The sequence below is a fragment of the Atta colombica genome, unplaced genomic scaffold (assembly GCF_001594045.1).
Source record: "Atta colombica isolate Treedump-2 unplaced genomic scaffold, Acol1.0 scaffold111, whole genome shotgun sequence".
Lineage (NCBI taxonomy): Eukaryota > Metazoa > Arthropoda > Insecta > Hymenoptera > Formicidae > Atta > Atta colombica.
Genome location: NW_017259197.1, coordinates 2,109,975 through 2,130,316, shown reverse-complemented (window position 1 = coordinate 2,130,316; position 20,342 = coordinate 2,109,975). Strand labels below are relative to the sequence as shown.

Below are 20,342 nucleotides of genomic sequence, written 5' to 3'. Positions count from 1 at the left end.
CTATAATATTATATATATAATAATAATACGCGCGATGATAAGTTTAAAAAGCTATTATTTTATTTTAATAACAAAATATAATTTTAATAAATAATTATCTTTTTATTTCTAATTTTTTAATATCATATACTTATCTTATATACATATACGTATTAAAATTATTTAATTTTTTGCAATCGAACGTATTTTTTACACTATCTTTACGTAACAAAAATAATACAAATTGAATGAAAATAATGATCTACTTTAACATATAAATGGCATGCGTGCCGTTAAAAAACTGGTATTCCACCGCGAAATAACGGAGGCAAGTGGAACCATGATACGAATTTCTGCGGTTTCATGCAGCCACAGTGCGGCCCTTGAGCGAGTGAGACGGTAATGTCCACTGTACCGCGCGCGAGGCAAACTGATTCCACATTGGATCCCCCGTTTCATTCGCGAAAACGGTGGTCGTTTGCCATCCGCTCGTTCCTCGCCCCGGTCAACCCGGCAAATATAAATTTAATGACGAGATGGCGGGGAAGAGAAAATCATGGTGACCAGCGAATGTTGAAAATTGCATCGCTCCGTTAGCTTCGTAAAATTGCAGCGCTGCGTCGTTATACGGAAAAAAATCGTCGAAATCAGCGCGATATGAGCTTGCTGAAAGATTTGGAAAAAAAAATTTTTCACGAAAATTTATGTTGCAAATATAATATTTAATTCGGATGAAAAGTATATAGTCACATGTATGATTTGTTATTTGTACACTTTTTAAAAAATGATTTTGAATGTTAGAAAAAATATCTTCAATAAAACATTATTTTAATTATTTTAATTATTTTTTAAACAATTAATTTATTTGTCAATTAAAAAATCAGTTTAGCGATGTAATTCTATTCTATTTTTAGATATTTTTATTTAAAGGATTCTAACTGAATTTAATTGAATAGACATGATCAAAAGGAAAAAATAACCATATTGAATTACATGTGCACAACGTAACCGCATGTAGAGGTAATCTTATACAAACGTGCAATGTATGTATGCCATTGTATACACAAATTAATTTTCCGCTTTTATACTCGGATATGTCAGATACAGTGCCGGTGGCTGTATCAATAAAAATACTCATGCTTTCAGTAATTAGCCTGTCACTAGCAGTTGCTGGATAGAATAGACTTGACCCGTTTTATTTTACTATCTAGTAAAATACCTTCCGCGACATTGTGAAATAACAATCTAGTCGATTTTTCACTGGTCGTACAATCGCTGTCATTGTCATCCATGTAGACATTTTTTTCGTTCTACAACCGATATGTAATTTTTTTTAACAGACAGGCACATATGCATTTTTCATTGACAACTTTTTATATATCTTTCTCACATTGCTCCTTATATTTTATAAGTAAGAGTGATATACGTTTTGTATAGCACAAAACTTTACTTTATAATATGACATAAGCTCAATTTTTTTGTATTTTAGTATTTTTAGCGAGATATTTACACATCAATAAAATGGTATCTATTAATAAAATATAATATTTAATGCAATATTTGAAATAGCAATATGTTTGAAATATTATTGACAGATTAAATTTATAGAGATTGAGATACAATTTAATGGGTTGATCATTGAGATACAATAAATCATTGTATTTTTATTACAAATATAATTTTATTACAAATCTAATTTTAGTGGAAGCTATTATTTTTTGACAGATCTACATGCCATTTATTTTGCGTATCAAGGTGTATCAAAATACAGAAAAATTATAACATTGTTAATTTAAAATGAGTATTTATATTTTATTACTTTACTCTTTTCTTTATTATATATTTATTTTATGATAAAATAGAAATATATGATAAAATCAAAATTCTTAATGTTAATAAGAAAGAAGGATTCATCATATATTTTATCACAATTTTTGTCCCGTCAGCTTGTGGTCCGGGATACGTAAAAACTTTTATCAGTTTTGCAAAGAATCTTCTCCCGGATTTTCCTTGAGTCTCGGCTGTTCGATCAAGTAAAGGAAAGTTCTTTTGTCCATTAGAACAGAAAACTTTCGGTAGCCTTATGCGAGACTTTCAACGAGACCTATTAGAGATCCGCTAATTCCGCGATTCGAAACTTCATATTCCCTGGCGGACGCAAAGTCCGCCTTGGTCCTTATCCCTAAAGGGATAAAGTTTTCAGAAATCCATTACCTTCTCTTCTTCCACAATTTGATCTGATGCTATTATACATTTGGATATCCTCGCTACTACATTACATTGGTTGTTTTCAATTTTATAATATAAAATTGTATTCTTGTTTCTAGATTTCTGGAACTTATATTTTACTAGAACGAGAAAAAATTTTCCCTCTTAAACTAATAAGCGTAGGATCATATTAAGTTAGAAGAATTTCAAGTAAATTCAGAAGAAAGTTCTAAAATAAGTGTGACATTTTCAATCATTTTCTGAAAAATAAAAAATTACAATCGGATGTTATTTTCCTCATCTTGAATAGGACTTAAAATAGAATTGGACTGGCTTAACTTTTTATTTTTATAAAAATTATGTCCTAAAATTGCTATTTAAATTGGCGAAAATTAAATGTTAATTGACAAAAATTAAATGATGCGGATTTGGAATATAGAATAAAAAATGCGGAATATAGAATAAAAAATGCGATTTGGAATATAGAATAAAAAATGCGGAGAATCACAAAAGTGTTCCAGACAATTTAATAATAATGATCCTTGTAGTTTCGAAATGAAAGACAATTAGAATGTAAAATTAGAATCTGTTAATCTTTTAATATTATACTACCTCTTGTTAAATTTATTTTACTTTATATAGCTTTTCAATTTAGATAATTTGTGTAAGAATTTAGTCTTTTAATAATTCTATATTCTTTCAGAATTTTATTTGTTTTATGTAGATGAATAGCAACAATTAACAGAAGCGTGTGAAAAAAAAAGTTGGCCGACAGAGTGAAAAAAATAATTTTTGCCGCCACAGAAGTGTATATATGTACAGTTATTTGTACGTGTACGTATGAATTGATTAAAAAATAGGAATTGATATGAGTCGTTCATCTTTTATTAGTTTTAATTTTTAGAACTAAATCCGAAAGATAAAAAATAAATAATCTCATTTATATCTCTATCAAAATCAATCTTTTATTGTTTATTTTTTATTAGTATTGATTAACTTTAATCTTTTATGTCCATTTCTACTAATGTAGCTTAATGTAACATTAATTTGCTTCTTATCTTTTTCTAGTTCTAAGAATTAGAAGAAGATAAAGAGTAAATTAAACAAAGGTGAATTAAAATTATATACACTGAAATGGAGAAATTAAAGCTAATCTTTGATGGAAACAAACAATAATGGAAGATAATTTTATTGAAGCCACTGTTATATTCAGAAAGCTGTAATTTTATTATATTTGTAGTATGTCCAAATATATAATTTCATGAATTTTTATTTAGATCGCTTCTAGCTTTAGCTGTCTGCGTACACGCTCGCATGCCCTTGACAGTTAATATTATTTTTTATAATCACTTAAGATTATAACATACACTTTTGCACATACACTTTTATATATACATATATATAAATACGGCATAGATATTTAATGTTGTAAGATGTTGTGATACATGAATTTTAAATTTTTATTCAGATATACAAAATTATAATAAAATATTATTTAAATCTTTTTTTAGTAAATTGTAGCTTACACGATTAATATAACGGGATTTGCTCTGTCACCCTGACGCGGAAGAAAATGGATGAACCTAGGGTGCCAACGCAACAAAATGAATTTGTCTCGGTTCCATGACACCGTTTTCCATGGACGAGCTTTAGTCTAGTTTGCACGAACGTAGAACTCGGACATACAGCCCCGTTAGGATTTCCCATGCGGGGCGTGCATCACGTTACGTACTATGCAGCATGAAATATGCAATGCTATCTGCTGTTACTTCTACCGCGACGCCACAGCCTGTCTGCATCCTATTTTTGAGGCCACAATCACCACTGAGTGACACTTAAAACAAGTTGTGTTGATTTTAAGCTTGTACTTAAATTTACTTTTTTGCAAGAATGTATAATAATGTAATAAATGTAATAAATAATTCCATATGATAGAAATGGATTCAAATTACAATACACACCATAGAATCGTATAAAATCGTTGCAAGTATTGCTATCGTAAATATTACAAATATTATAAGTATTTTTAACGAGTAATATATTTAGGATACTCATCCAAAAACTTGCTACTCATAATAGATCAAGAAAGTTTTTGAAAAGTTAAATTGAAAAATAATTTATAAGTTTTTATTTAAACAATAATTTTTGAGAAATTAATTATTGGTAAAAGAGTCTAGTTACATTAATTAAAATTTTGATTGAAAATAGACCAGACTTTTCTATATATTTGAATTTATTACAATTCTAATTGAGACAATCAGAACTCTAATTGATATAATTAGAATTTTATGATTCCATTTTCAAGAAATTTTTTTTATTAAATATGGCTAATTACATTTCGTTTAGATTTACCTATGAATATTAATATTAAATTATGCGCTGAAAAATAAGTGCTCGCTAATATTATCGTAGAGAATTTTTTCTTGGAATTGAAAGTATGATAGTCCTGGGACAACATTGTATTTTAAAAAATTTTATGTAAATTTCTCTTGTTCATTAATAAAACTACAATAAAATATATAATAAAATATATAATAAGTTTAATTAATTTTACTGAAGTGCATGGTAAAAATCTTTAAAATATTGTATTATATCACAACTATTACATATATATATTTTTAGAGAAAATTTTAAAAGATAATTCTGTCCGTGTATGTGTGACTTATTAACAAGTGACCATCTTGTCTGTAATTGGCCATATTTACATTCTTATGTCTCAAAAATTAGATAAAAATGATTAAAATAAAAATAACTTTTATTTGTCATTTGTAAATAAAAAAAATGAGTAAATTTTTACTTATTTTTTTTAGTTATCTATCTTGTTATAGTACATTGAGTCGAGAATTCTGAAACTATACACACATCCCTATATACACATTTCTCTCTCTGAATTAAGTATTTCATATTATATTAAGTGAATTTTCACGAGAACATAAAATTATACTTTGCGTGAGAGACATTCATGGACGAAACGTTGAAAATTTTGAGATATTCCACTTCTACCTATCAACTTCTCTATGTTTATACAAACTTACGTGTAGAAACTTACGTTTTTCATGAAAAACATCCGGACACACATTGCCAATTAAAAAACCAATATCCATCGATGACCGTCTACCGACTTTTCGTCGTTAACTGTAATGCGTTTTCTGCGCGACGTATAAAAGCTTTTGTGACCACCAGCCAGAATACTCAGTTTATCCACAATTCTATTCTATCACGTCGCCACAAAGATTTCCCGGGGAAATTTGATTGCTTTTCATATATGTACATAGTTTCGCACTCATACACATTGACACGCGTATCGTCGTCTCATCGACTCGTTCGCGCAACCCCGTCTCTAGTTGCGCTAGGCAAGCCGAGCGATAAACTAAATCGGTGCGTGCACGTTCATCGACGCGATGCAATTAACAGCGTTCACAGGGTGCTCGACTGATCTAACGAGCTCTACCACCTACGCTTCGCAACACATCGTTGGCGACAGCGTCGGCATTCTTGCACGACGTGCCGATGCATTTCGAATCGACAAATAACTTTTTTTATTGCGATTGGAATTCGACTATGACGCGTTGAAGCCTATAAAAATTTTATAACTCATGCATAGAGAAGGTACCATTTATTTCGATGATACATGATACACTTATACATCAATAAAAAAAAATCTTTTATTTCAATAAACGGATATTTATCGTTTCATTTATCATAATATTTTATTTTAAATGAAAAATTTTACGTAAAAATCAACTTGTTTACTGCATACAGTGTATTGGTACTGATGTTCCAATGCCATGCGATTGGCATTTTCTAAATCGAATCAATAACTAGAAGAGAAGGTACATACATATATAAGGTAATAGATCAAAGATATTTCTTTTCTTCTCAATATTTAAAGTCAGTGTTTCTAGTTCTTCTAAGTTTATTTTAAATTCCTAAATGTATGTATAATAAAATATTCTTGATAAAATAAATACATATTATTTTAAATTATAAATAATAAGTAACATACGCTTTTTAAATATGTGCTTAATATTGCACAGTAAATTCACTGTTATTCGTAATAAGCAATATTTGAGAAGAAGACAATTTTCATCCTCTAACGCGAACATCTACCGATTGTCTCTCAGTAAGGATGTCTGCAATCTCAAGTAAAGACGAGATGGCTGCTCAAACTGGACCGACCGCACGGAAGTCATTTGCGATTCCCAGACGAGCGAGTCAACTCCCTTCTCGTCTAACTTTCGGCTGAAGTCTAGTCTAGGAGACTGGGTGGCAAAGAGGGAAGAACGCGTTATCGCTATGGATCTATGGTAACTGGTTTCCCTGCTGGCGCACTTAGGGCAACTCGCTGACGCCCACTATCCAGTAGTAGTGGTTATATAGTAGGCGCCAGCAACAGATAAGGGCGCAGTCTATAAATTAATTAGCCTAAGTCTATGGGATGTAAAAGCCGCATGCGCGCTGTAGGAACCTACCTAAATCTGCATTAAGCTACCCCACCAGAGTACATGGAATTTACAGCAAGGTATGATATTGTCTCTGCACTACTGCAGGTTTAGCAGCTAGAGCGTTAAAAGGACACACCTTCTATTTAATCTGTTAATATTCCTTCCAAAGAGCGTCTTTGAAATTGCGACTAAGTGACCAATCCAAAATATGCACGTTTTCACTGATGATGGTTGATGTAAAAAAAATAAAGGAAAGTACAATTATAAACTGAATCATTTAAATATTAAGCGTTTACGGAAACTATTATTTTTTTTGTAAAAAAAGTGATTATATAGTTTGAAAAAAAAAATAAATAAAAAAAAGAAATAAAGAATAATATATGTTTTTGTTTCATATATTTCAAATTGACAGATAAATGTTTAAACGAAAAATTAAGTATAAAATTAAGTATAAAAAATAATCCTTAAATTATATATATATATATATACATATATATATATATGTGTGTGTGTGTGTGTGTGTGTATGTGTATATATATATATATGTGTGTGTGTGTGTATGTATGTATGTGTATATATATATATATGTGTGTGTGTGTGTATGTATGTATGTGTATATATATATATATATATATCTAGGGTAACTCCGACAAATACGCCGCGCTGGGATTTACGCCGCAAAAGTCAGAAAAAATAGAAGGAGTGAGAATTTTCCTGCAACTACTTTGTTATATGTCTTTATGTTATATTAGTAGTGTGTTGTGATTTCAGTTATGATTTCTTACTATTAATATTAATGAAATTATTGTGAGTTGATGAATTTGTGTGTTGATTTGTGTGTTGATCACTGTGTTAAATAGTCATCATAAATTATAATCTAAAATAATCTATTATAAAAATAATAATCTAAAAAGTAAAATGATTACTGTAGGAAAGACTGCAAAAGACTTTTATATGCAAAAGACTTAGTAGTTATTTCGTGATACATGAGTGTAGAGGAATAGTAAAGTATGTTATATAACAAAATACAAATACTTTGCTCTTGTATTCTTTGTTTAGTTTATTGTCTTATATATCCCATTTGTTGTGTTATAACACTTGTAATCATCTGGGAAGATTGTAATTATTATTTATTACTTCACATACGTGTATTTATCATTTTTTTCTTATTCCTTAATAAAACTTTATAAACGCATTTTATAAGTTATTGCATCATTTTACGTTAGTTATATGCATTTATAAATTTTTTATGAGCCATACATACCTCCCACCCCTATAGGATATACGGCAATTTTAAGAAAGTTCATTTTTTAATACGAAATATAAATATTTTGGATTTCTAATATTTTTTTCATAAATAGTAGACAAAATTTTTACTGATATAGTTTTATTGATATAGTTTAGTTTAAACATAATAAATAATATTTAATAAATTAAGTATTTTTTAAGATAGGTGCAACGTATATACCGAAGTTACCCTATATATGTGTGTGTGTGTGTGTGTGTGTGTGTGTGTGTGTGTGTGTGTGTGTGTGTGTGTATATATGTAATTATAGCTTCATAAAACAATTTATAAATTTGATCAACTTTGTATTTATTAAAAATGAAAATTTAGTATAAATAATAAAGAGAAAGACAGAGAAAAAAAGATTAATACATTAGGATTTGAAAGTTTAACATGAACACAGAAACTATAACGCAATCAAGTGTTTTGATCTTGTAAACTTATAATGGCATAAAAAGTATAATTTTTATATTACTGAAATAAGAAAGAATGTGAAACTTATTACTTTGCAGTTATACGAGTAGTAGAATATAAAAGCTTAAGCTTTTGCAAAATTTTCTCTCATTTTATAAGCTGTTAAGAAGCATAAAGTGGAAGAAGAGCTGGAAGTATAATAACATAATAAGAGGATTAACTTTGAATAATACTTCAAATCTTAACCTGCTATACGACTTTTACATTGTATGAGATACTATGCGCGCGATAATAATTTCGAGAAAGAAAACTTTACAACAAGACGCCTCAACTGTTAAGACAATTTTGCGTCAACTCCAAATCGTTGTCATATGATGGCTCCGAAGATTCTTCTAAACAAAGATGAAAAAAATAAATTAGTTAGAAAGTCACGTAAGAAACGAGATGAAGATCACATTTTGATATGAGGATGATTCTCTTGAAAAAAAATCTAATAAGTATAAAACTTTATTGGTAGCTCAACATAAACATCATTCGATTTGATGTAATTCCGTCGTTACGCAACCGTAAATGAAGAGATGGCAACGGGTCACGATAAAAGTTCGAACGAGGCAATTTTCTTTGGCCACGCTAACACTCCACGCGGAAAACGTGAGCGTCGCGTCTTAACAATCAGAATACTTTTCGAAAAACTTTTTCAATCTGTGTGAAAGTTCATAGTAATTTCCTGTGATGCAGTTCACAGAACTTTGAAGCAAGCTTGCGGGACGTGAAACGCAAAAGCGGAAGATCGTCTTTGCTGTATCGTCCACCGTGTACTTATTTCTGACTCTCGAAAGACGGTCGTTGAGTTGCTCTTTGTCGCTAGCGAAAATTGAGGCGCCAGAAGTCTTATGAATATCTTATGAATGCATATAAGCCGGTACGGTATTACATGGTGTCACTGTGTCCTGGATAAGACGCCGCCACTGAAAAATGGTCCTTTTTACTTATCCCACGAGCCCTTGATGGGACCGATCCCGGCATTTTGTCGGAGCAATGTTTTCACTTTTTCGCACGTTATGTCCGAGGATGGGAGCTAATCTGTATTTAACGTTGCACCGCGACGACGACGCTTTATCAGGCTATTTATGCGAAATTCCTTTGCATAACTTGGACCAATAAGAAACTAATATATCAGCTATTTTCCAATATTTTTATTGGAAATGAATTTGTGATAATTGTTTATAAATATTACAAATAAGATATTATGTCCAATTTAAAACATTTATGATCTCTAATAAAGAATACCCTTAAATATCTGTTACAAATTAATAATAGATATATTTGAGCATGGCTGAGAGAATGAGATCTTTTAATTAAGAAACATTTAAATTTTTTCAAAATATTTGATACTAATCAATATCAATTTAGTACATGAATAGTAATAGAAAATGAATAGTAATAGAAAATAAATAGCTTTATATAATCAATTTTGCATGTCTTATTAATTTACTAAAATGAATTAGAAAGTTTTTAAAATTTTATTTTTTAAATATTCTTTGCTATATTATTCTTTTGCTATTTAATAAATTACGATTATTTTAATAATTTAGTATCTCTGTAAGCTGTTTCTCTAAGAATAAAATAACACTTTAATTAATATAAAAATGAAAATGATTAATTTTGGATACTTATCATGAATATCTTCTGTAGATAACAACGAAGAAAAATATGGATGTACAAGATATCTTTTCGTTTCATAAATGGAGAGAGAAAACGTGGATTATCTCGATCCGTATTGTATCCATGTCAAGATAGATCGATATCGTGAATGGTTCAAATTGATGACGGTACAATAAAAAGTTTACAACGTACGGATGCTGGACATAAAAGAAATGCGTGCTTTGTAATAAATGGACTCGGGCATTATTCCTATACGAATGTAAAATGCATTCCGTTATTCGCGAGGAAGACATATTTTTGTTAGAAATATCAAGTGCACCGAAGCACTTAGATTTAATAACTTCCCTTAGTGCTTTCTAGGTCTAGAGAACAAATCAAGTGATAAATTAAATACGTCATAAAAGATAAAGAGGCGGTGAGTGTGAGAGAGCAGGTGTGCAACGAATTATTTTAGCTTATAATTATTGAAAGCTCAATTAAGTTGCGCATATTTTGCTTACCATTCTCTGCTATAACGAAGTGTAATATGGAAATTTCAGTTTTATCTTGTTTCACTTTTTCTCTGAAAAATAGTTATCAACAGGAAAGGAAATTTTACGATCTCTTTCAAAATTTATATGTACATATTGCATTTTTTATAAAATTATTGTTAAAATTAAGATTAATTCATAGCTTGTCTTGTAACTTTATTTAGAAGGATCAAGATTCTCATGGAAATTTTGTAAAACAAAAATTCTGTTAAGTTCTGCAATATTTTTTCATATGACTTCACTTATATCAGATTATATAGTTATAATTTTAATTATAATCATAATAATTATATTATAATTTTAATTATATGTGTTACAATTTTATAATTATAAATAATATGAAATAAAATAATATATATCTCTCATAAATAAAATATATTTAGTTTAATGTACTTTTTTTTTTATATTGAAGAGCTTGATAGAATTTGATATATATGAAAATGATTTTTTGTAAGTTGCATTCTAGGAACAAGAAATTTAAATGATATCAAAAGCACTTCCGAATATCCAGGCCGAGACCCAACTAGGATCGACGTTTAATGATGTAAATTTTTACGATGTTGCTCGTTTCTGTCAAAATAAAGATGATACTTTAAACAAGATCACATGAGTTAGTAACGAAATGTAATATATAACTAACAAGCTTATAAAGCTTATAAAATATTATAAATAAAATATTGCACATAATACTTACTTCAAAAGTTATTTACGATTACTTTGTGATATATTTTTCTTTATTACAGAAACTTCTTTCTTTATTACAGAAACTTAAACGTGTGTGTGTGTGTGTGTGTGTGTGTGTGTGTGTGTGTGTGTGTGTGTGTACAAAAAGAATAATAATTTCACAGTTATACTTATAACTTATTCTTTACTTTTTAATTATCCGTAATACTATACTCACTTGTTGAAATAATCAATGTTGAACAAGAAATTGCGAAGAAATATAATTTTTTTAAATTAAATTTTCATAAAGATAAAATCAAATTTAAATTTATATCTACATATGTATATATTATGTCAAGATATCTGCAATCTCAATATATAATAATCATACGGTATTACATAATTTATTATATTGATTAAAGTAAAATATGATTACATATTATCAAATATATTGAAAAATACTATGGTACACACACAACAAACGGACATGTCATCCCTATAGACAGAATGACATTTCAAAGAACAATCGGAACCTTTATCGTCGCCTTAAAAAATAAACCCTCTCCGTGTGCACTCTATCAATTCGGTGGACAATGGCGAATTCAAGTATCGGTGAGAAGCACTTTGCGATCGCGGAGACAGGGATAAGAATGGGTTTCACGAGCTTTCGTCCAGACGAACCTTATGAAAAGCTCAAAGAGAGTTCCTCTCTTTTTTCGTTTCTCGTTGAATACGTGGCCACGTGTCGGGCTTGCATGGCCTCGATACGTAAAACCGCGCAAAGGTGCTGTGCTACCAGGGAGGAATAAATTTAAATATCCCCGCGGTCCTCTTTGATATGTTAATGAGAACCATTGCGGGCAAGAGGCGATATTCTTTGATAGCAATTCTTTTCGTCGGCTCTTTTTCCTCTTATCTTCTCTTCCGGCTAGTCTTGTCCCTCATCGTCTATACATTATTTCTGGCTCTCTGTAATCTAGTCTGCCCTTTCCTCCATCTCTCTCTTCTCTTTTCTTTCCATCTATTTCTATCATTTTTCTTTTATCTCCCCTTCGTATCCTCGTGTGTTTGCACGATTTATGTTTTCATAGAAAACGCTTCGCTCCACCTGCGTATAAGTATATGCAAATATCAGAGAAAAACTAACTAGTTTTTCGCGCCCTTGTCTTTTCTTCTTCTTTTTGCCTCTTCCAAAAAAAGAATATTCTGTCTTCTATTTCTGTTGCAGTTTTGTTTTTATTTCGTGTTGTCCTCTTTTATCATTACTTTTTCTGTCAGTTTTTTAAGAATCCAACTTATTCAGCATCAAAATATTAATAAATAATTAATTGACATTTTATAAATTATAAATTGTATTAATACACATATACTTCGCACGTATAGTTGATGATCTATACAATAGTTATAATATAAAATAATTATTTTCAAAATATATTTCTGAACCAAAGATGATTCCAATTTTTGAATTACATTTAATCATACTCAATAATATTTACTTTTTTAGTACAGCTTATATGTATTTTACATAATATATATTAATGTATGTACAGAGACTCCCGAAGGAGTTTAAATATTTGAAGATCTTACTGCGTTGTAGAACACAACGGAAGTTCACGAAGCGCGTACACAAGGATGTTGGAAGAAAGATGACAACGAGATTCGGTCCTTCGGAATTTTTTATCTTTTAGTGGCCAGAAGTCCCAGAGCAATTGTTTCGCTTTCTTCTGCTAGTGTCTTGTTTCTTTTTTCTTCTTTGATGCTTTGTTTCTCTTTTTGCTCGAGCGTTATTCCTTGTGCGCTTGTGACATTTCACAAGAATGTCTATTCATGTCTAGAGTGTCTCAAACGTGTTCAGTGTATTTTCAGTCTTCTTATCTTTAGTCCTGATGTAATCCGTACTCGAATAATTTGTAATTTTCTTGGCACAAGAAAGCACATATGCTGCCTATCATTTAATTATCTATTGGGCTTAGAAAATATTTAAAAACTTGAAAATAAAGTACTGACTTGCACAAAGAATAAAAATACATATCAAATTATTAAATTTATTTTGAAATTGAGTAAATTGACAGTGCATTTTTAAAATAATTTTTCTGAATTAGATATTGTATAATAGTATATAACATTAGTACTCATGTTAGAACAATATATTAGGTTATTTCCTTAAAATTTTGTGAACGCAAGAATAAAAGATTCACTTTTTTTCATATATATTGGATGATATATCTTTCTCATGCATTTACTATATATGTAACAATTGTAAACAATGGTAATCAATTAGACAATATACTTTTGAGAAATTTATTTGTGTTAAAATATTCACTTATAAAAATTATTAGTTTCCTAATAATTAATTCAAAATTTAACATCAATAAAAAATGTTAAGTACCTTATGATCGATTTTATATTACGATATTAATTATTCATTTTATCTACAAATGCACTAATTACGTCAATCATAAAACGTCTTGCATTTTTCGAAGTCCATCTATTAACACACTAAATGCTCTGTTGGAGTTAATAGGCGCTCATATCATATATCAGAAATATAATATATCAACCATTAACGGATCTATGTTAAAAAATACAATCGCTTCATTATTAAAATACACACAGAGTAATGTAATCAATAGACATAAATGTTGCATAATCGTGTGTGTGTGTGTGTGTATGTGTGCGTGCGCGCGCGCGTGTGTGTGTGTGTGAGAGAGAGAGAGAGAGAGAGAGAGAGAGAGAGGGAGAGAGAGAGAGAGAGACTTCTGTTAATGAAATAATTACACAAGTGTAAGATGCGTATACCTATTTTAATTATCTTATTATCCTATTGAGATGAAGAAACGTTGAGAGATTATAGATCGAGAATTATCGTGCCTAAAATTATCTTTCTCACTTGTGTAAAATTTGTATTTTTATTATCATTTTAAGAGATTTAAATATAGGAGGTAAAAGCTTTCTCACTTCGTATTTGATAATTAATAATCTATTAGAATTTTTTAGTATAGAGATATTCTTATCAAAAGTTAAATCTTTCATAAATTAAAGATTTGTAGATAAAAGAAGATATGATTAAAGACACCTTTTTGTCGAGAAAAATTTCATAAATGCTTGGAAGTCATTTATTGAAGAATAACAATTGTTTTTGTCAAATATGTTTTTAATTGACTTGGCATATTCAGATAGTCAATATAACGTATCATTCAGTTTAATTGCTTGGGAAATGAAAATTTCATTGATACGATTAAATAAGCAATATTTTTGCCGCTGTTGAGAGTTACATTTGATTTTCATGTCTATACAATTTTAACGTTTTATTATCAATACATCGTTATATTAACAATCAGTCGGGCAAAAGGATATCGAAACGCTATAATCATATTGTATATTGGCATTTGAGCTACGCTCAATACTACATATAATTCTATAACATGAATAATTTGATGCTACTTTCGATGTAATGATACAGTTGCATTAATTATGCATGAGAAGTAACATAAACATATAATTACTGCTTATTGACAAGGCGAGCTGAAAATATTTTATTAGTACACTTTTCAGAGATTAACGGAAAACGCGATGATTCTTAACAAAGTTATATGCAAAATACTCTTTTTATTTAATCCGCGATAATTCAATAACAAAAAAATGATTTTGTATAAGGAAAATTTTTAGCTTTTATACTGGAAAGTTTAAAAATTTTGCAAGTTTTTCTGGACACGTAATAAGCTCATAAAGTGAGAAGAAAATTTCCCAATTTGTCTAGTTTTGTATATGTAATTTGTAATTTTCTATATGTAAAAATTACTAAAAAAAAATTACAGAAATTCAAAAGACATAATGCTTTTTTAAATGTAGAAGTTCTAAGTCTAGAACTTGTAAATTTAAATTTTATTTACTTTTAGCACAATTAATTATTAGAGCTATTCGAATTTTGAAGTTTATTAACGCTAAGAACTTTTGTTCCAACTCAAGTTACAAATAAGATATAATAGGAGTTTACAATTGAAAAAAGTCAATATTTTTCCTCGGTTCAATATAAACTTAATAAATATATAATCTCTTTTTCAACAGCGACTATTTAATATTTAATATAATTTTGTAATAAAATTATTTAAATATAAGCCTCATTATTTTGAGAATCAAAAAGATGTGATATTTGCATTTTGCTTTATTTTACATTATGTATAAAAATTATATTAATTTTAAATATTTTATAAATTTTCAGATTTTTCTTAATATTGACTTTTCTTAATATTGACTTATATTTTATGTAATGTAATTTGTGTAAATTACATTTCTTTCTCTTTCTTTTTCTCCCTTCCTCTTTGTTTCTCTCTCTCTCTCTCTCTCTCTCTCTCTCTCTCTCTCTGCCAAAACAAATTATTAATAACATAATAAAAAAATATTTAATATTGTTCTTTTCAAGAAAAATGATACATTGGTTATCTCACGACAAAATATTGATGTTTTCTCTTGAAAAATGTCGTATATCGTCCGAAAGCCGATAATGCATCAGGCTGGTATCGCTTTTATGCGCGTTGGAAAAACTATCGTGCTGTTCTGCGATATCGCAAATCCGGGATAGGAGAAAATATTTTTCGATAAAGTCAATGTGAAACTACGGGAAATAAAAATTCTGATCATGGTTGTACCTTTATGTGTGTATATGTATAAATGTATAGAATGTATTAATACGGGGCTAGATCATGCAAATGAGATAAATTTTACCTTTCATATAAATATGGGGCAATTATTTTGGATTTGTAATTTGTAAAATATAAATATGTATTAATAAGATTAACAAAATTAATAATAAATGTTTATTATATTGCGACGAATGCGATAGAAAAGCATGTTATTTATTAATGACAAATCATTAGAAAAATAATCTGCCCTTATGGTATAGACTTGCTTCATAGCAAGGTAGCCGAAAACCAATAACGCTGGAAATTGACTATATCATCTGCACTCAGGACGGCGGGAAAAATGATCGGTCCTATGATATTGCGCCCACGATACTCAATATCGTTTTTCCCACTCGCAGTTAACGTGTATCTTGATAAAGTGAAATTGAGCGAAAATAAAATTTAAGAATACAAGAATTATTCTTAAATATCTGCAATAATTCGAAATAATCAATGATATCAGAAATAATAATGAATATTAATAATATTAAATGAATTTTCTTTACATATATATATATATATATATATATATATATGTTTTTCAGTAATAGGATTATGTTTTACGCATATTTTAAAACATAATTACGGTTCTTCTCGAGTAATTTTAAAATATAAAAAAGGACTGTAAGAAGGGAGTTTCATTACAGCTACAGTTTATTCAGAGAATGTAATGCCCCTTCTTCCATTCTTCATGTTTATCCCGAAACGAGAATATTACGTATAATGAAAACGAATGAAAGGAATGTTCTGTATACCTTTATTTTTCAATATAATCTCCATGGAGTACGAACTTATTTTGCTACAAGCACAAGTGAACGAAGATTATATTTAAAAAGTGTGTAGACAGAAATTCTCTTTTAACCACGCATAATTTTCATACTTCCTAAATAAAAATATTTCATGAAAAATATATTTATCTGTGATAAAAAAATGAAAAATCATAAAATAATGAGAAATCCGATCCTTTCTAGGTTTCTTTACATATTTTGCGTTTTATGTTGCATTTCTGCAATAAATACTCCGAAAAAGTTTAAAAGTTAGAATCCATTACACATGTACAATATTTACTAACACATATATTTATGTATATATTGCGTTATATATGTATATACCGTAAAAGTATAATATATTATATAAGATAAAGGAAGATTGCTGATATCGTTATACTAATTTGTTTTTAGACTATTTTATTTTCGTATTTGTAGAATTTATTTCTAGTTGATTTTACATAAAAACAATAAATATATAAATTATTAATTTTTCTTCTTTAATCACCTAAACAAATTATGTTTTTTATAACTATAAATAAAATACATAAAATGTTTTTTTTCTGAGAAATAAGGAAGTGTCTTTAAGAAACATATGCGACTTTTCTCTGTATAAGTAATTGAAGCTACTTGTACATGCGTAGATTTTCTATGCTGCTTATAAAGTATTTTGATTATCCTTCTTTATTTTTTGTTTTTTTTCTAAGAAATTTACATATTTATGTTCATATTTTTAATTCTTAAATCAAATATTATCACACTGCATTTTTACATTGCACTCGTGCATGAAGGTCTCCATTTGACTACATCTGGTTGCATGTTGCCGTGTATTAACGGCAACTTATGTGTGCGCTCGATGTCATGTCTCTTAATCATATATATAATCGTCCATGTTGAGATGCCTCGAAGGAGGCCCAGAAAATGTACAACATCGGTTTTGCCTCGCTAGTTTCCGTAATATTCCCCTGATGCAGGAAATTGTCGATTTCGCACTGGGAATAATCGCTGAATATATATTCACTTTCTTTCTCTTTCTCTCCATCTTTCTTTCTCCATTTTACATAACGACAAATTGACATTTCTAATGATCTAAGCTTTTAGATTTGGTGCGAAATATCGAGCGTAGTCATGCAAGTTGCATTCGACGCTGGCACAATAGTGAATTCTTGGTGAAAGTTCGCGGTGCAGCGAAATGGGACTTGATTGTTCCGCACGTTTTCCAATTAGTCCGTCGCTTTTCTCCTTACGTCGTGTCGCTTTTAACTCTCGACATGAATAAGTCGTCGCGAAACTTGTTATAAACATTTTGATGTCTCGCTGAAATGAGGAAGTTTACTATAGTTGCGCGATGTAATGCGAGTAAAGACTGAGCACGTTCTGTTATGCTTAAAAAATGAAGAATTCCTCATATCTTCTAAAGTAGATATAATATGCAAACACAGAAAGAATATTTCTATTATTATTATTATATAAAGACGATTTTTTCACATAATACAATTTATTAATATTGTATATATTTTTGCAAATTGTTTTATAATAGCATACCAATGCTTTGTGATTGAAAAAAAATGTTATGAAATAATACAGAAATAACACTTGCTTTTCTAAACAATTTTAATAAGCAACATATTTTCATATTTTCTTGTATTTTGAAATGTAAAAGATGTCTATCCAAAGAAATGTGTGTTTTAATTTAATATTTTACAGTGTGATTCTAGTAGAATGTAACTCTAAGTGAGATTATCCTTTTTTTGTTACAGTTTGGATAGAGATCAACCATTTACTTTCCAGCTTGGTGTTGGACAAGTCATTAAAGGTTGGGATCAAGGTCTTCTGGATATGTGCGTAGGCGAGAAAAGGAGATTGACGATACCACCTGAGCTGGGATACGGCGAAAAGGGAGCTGGAAATGTTATTCCTGGTGGTATGCTGACATTTTTTTATTATTTTTGAATTTCTTTTAACATTTAATATTTATATTTAACGTTTTTTGTATTTAATAATTTAATATTCATATATAATATATTAGTGTGAAGATATATTATTGTGAAAGATTTTCCTGGGTAAAATTATATGCTTAATTCTATAAAATAACAGACTTATTCAATACACAATACAATACAAATACAAACAATTTAATTTATTTGAAATTTTTCTTTGTAAAATAAATTCTCGTTAGTCAAATATATTGTCATATATATTGAAGTAATAATAATTTAACATATATAATTAACATATATAATTAAAAATAAAAGTATGTTTTAATATTAATTATTGTACGTGACTACATTGAAATGACAAGCTAATAATATTTGATTTTATTCATATTTCAACATAAGTGAAACAGTTTCAAATAATATGCGATGTTTAAATAAAATAGATATTATATATTATATACGTTACATTAAATTGTATTATGTTAAATTTTGTACATTATACATGGAAAAACTGTAAAAGCTGCAGTATTTATTCGTTATTATTTATCCTTTATAGAATTTACTGAATAAAATTTTTTGTAGATATTAATTAATAAGTTAATAAAAACTTTTAATATGTTTTGTTACGTGCAAATCAAGCTCTTTTTTAATTTTTAATCATCTTTAAAATTTAAATAAACTTTAATGTAGTAAATTAATTTAATATTTATTTATACACGTTGAAGAACAATATGATAATAATAACATAATAACAATGAAGCTATTTTGGCAAATTAATTAATAAAAGTTTTTTTTATATAATAACATGTATAAGTATATAATTTTTATATACTATAACAATTTGTACATTTATTAGTGGAAAAAAAGAAATTAAATTTACTACAAAAAATATAAAATTTGATTCAACACTTTATATCTTTTCAAAAAGTGTACACGTATGCCTCTAGAGACACGAATTATTTTGTACATGTGAGTAATCAACAATTGATATTTTATTTAAAATTTTTTCAATTTTTACGAATTAATAAAATAAATGCTCACAAATTAATAACAGCTACTATAATTTTATTGTACTCTCTTCTATACTCGCGAGCTAGTGCTTCTCTAATTTTTCTGAAACGTTCTGCCACTTGAAATACGCACTAGTATAGGTATATTCGACAATCAACCAGACAGCAATGGTATTCGTCACGATTAAAAAGCGTCACGCTAACGTGAGCATTTTTCAAATTACACGTTGGACCATTTTTACGCGCGAAAGGATTGGTGAGGAACCGGTAGAAAGAGGAAGAGGCGATGAACACTATTGGACAGGTCGATACAAGGGTAGTCGTTAGCAGCAAAATCGAAGTCAAAAATGCAATTGCACGGAAATCCAATAAAGCATCAACCATTAAATTGAGCATCGTTGCTCGACTCTCGGCAACGCTGCAATGGCGGGATCAACAATGATAAACGATTCGCCTCTTTAGCGGGGTCTTCGCGTGTGGATAAATTGCGCCATTTCGCTCCAGATCCACCTTTTATTTTTTTATTATTTTTCAGATACATGATCTTTTCACGAGTTTATTCAAAATTAATACGTACTTCAAACGGTAAATTATGATAAGTGTAGTTATGACACTTTTATACCACTATATATATTATTTTATCATAAACATAAAGAAGCGTGAAATGTAGATGCTAATCTTAGTGTCTAATAATATTTCTATATAAATATTTAAATATATTTTTAATACTTCAAACTGTGGTCTTAAAAATATACTC

General features: G+C 28.9%; 1 protein-coding gene across 2 annotated transcripts in view; it reads left to right on the top strand.

The window, feature by feature from the left end:
- The window catches only part of LOC108693921 (FK506-binding protein 2), a 64,693-nt gene that overhangs the window by 40,824 nt on the left and 3,527 nt on the right, over positions 1 to 20,342 (top strand). For both annotated transcript variants that reach the window (XM_018203130.1, XM_018203129.1), the window contains exon 2: positions 18,399 to 18,562. In XM_018203130.1, the coding sequence (XP_018058619.1) occupies positions 18,399 to 18,562 (164 nt within the window). The remainder of the gene's footprint in view (positions 1 to 18,398; positions 18,563 to 20,342) is intronic.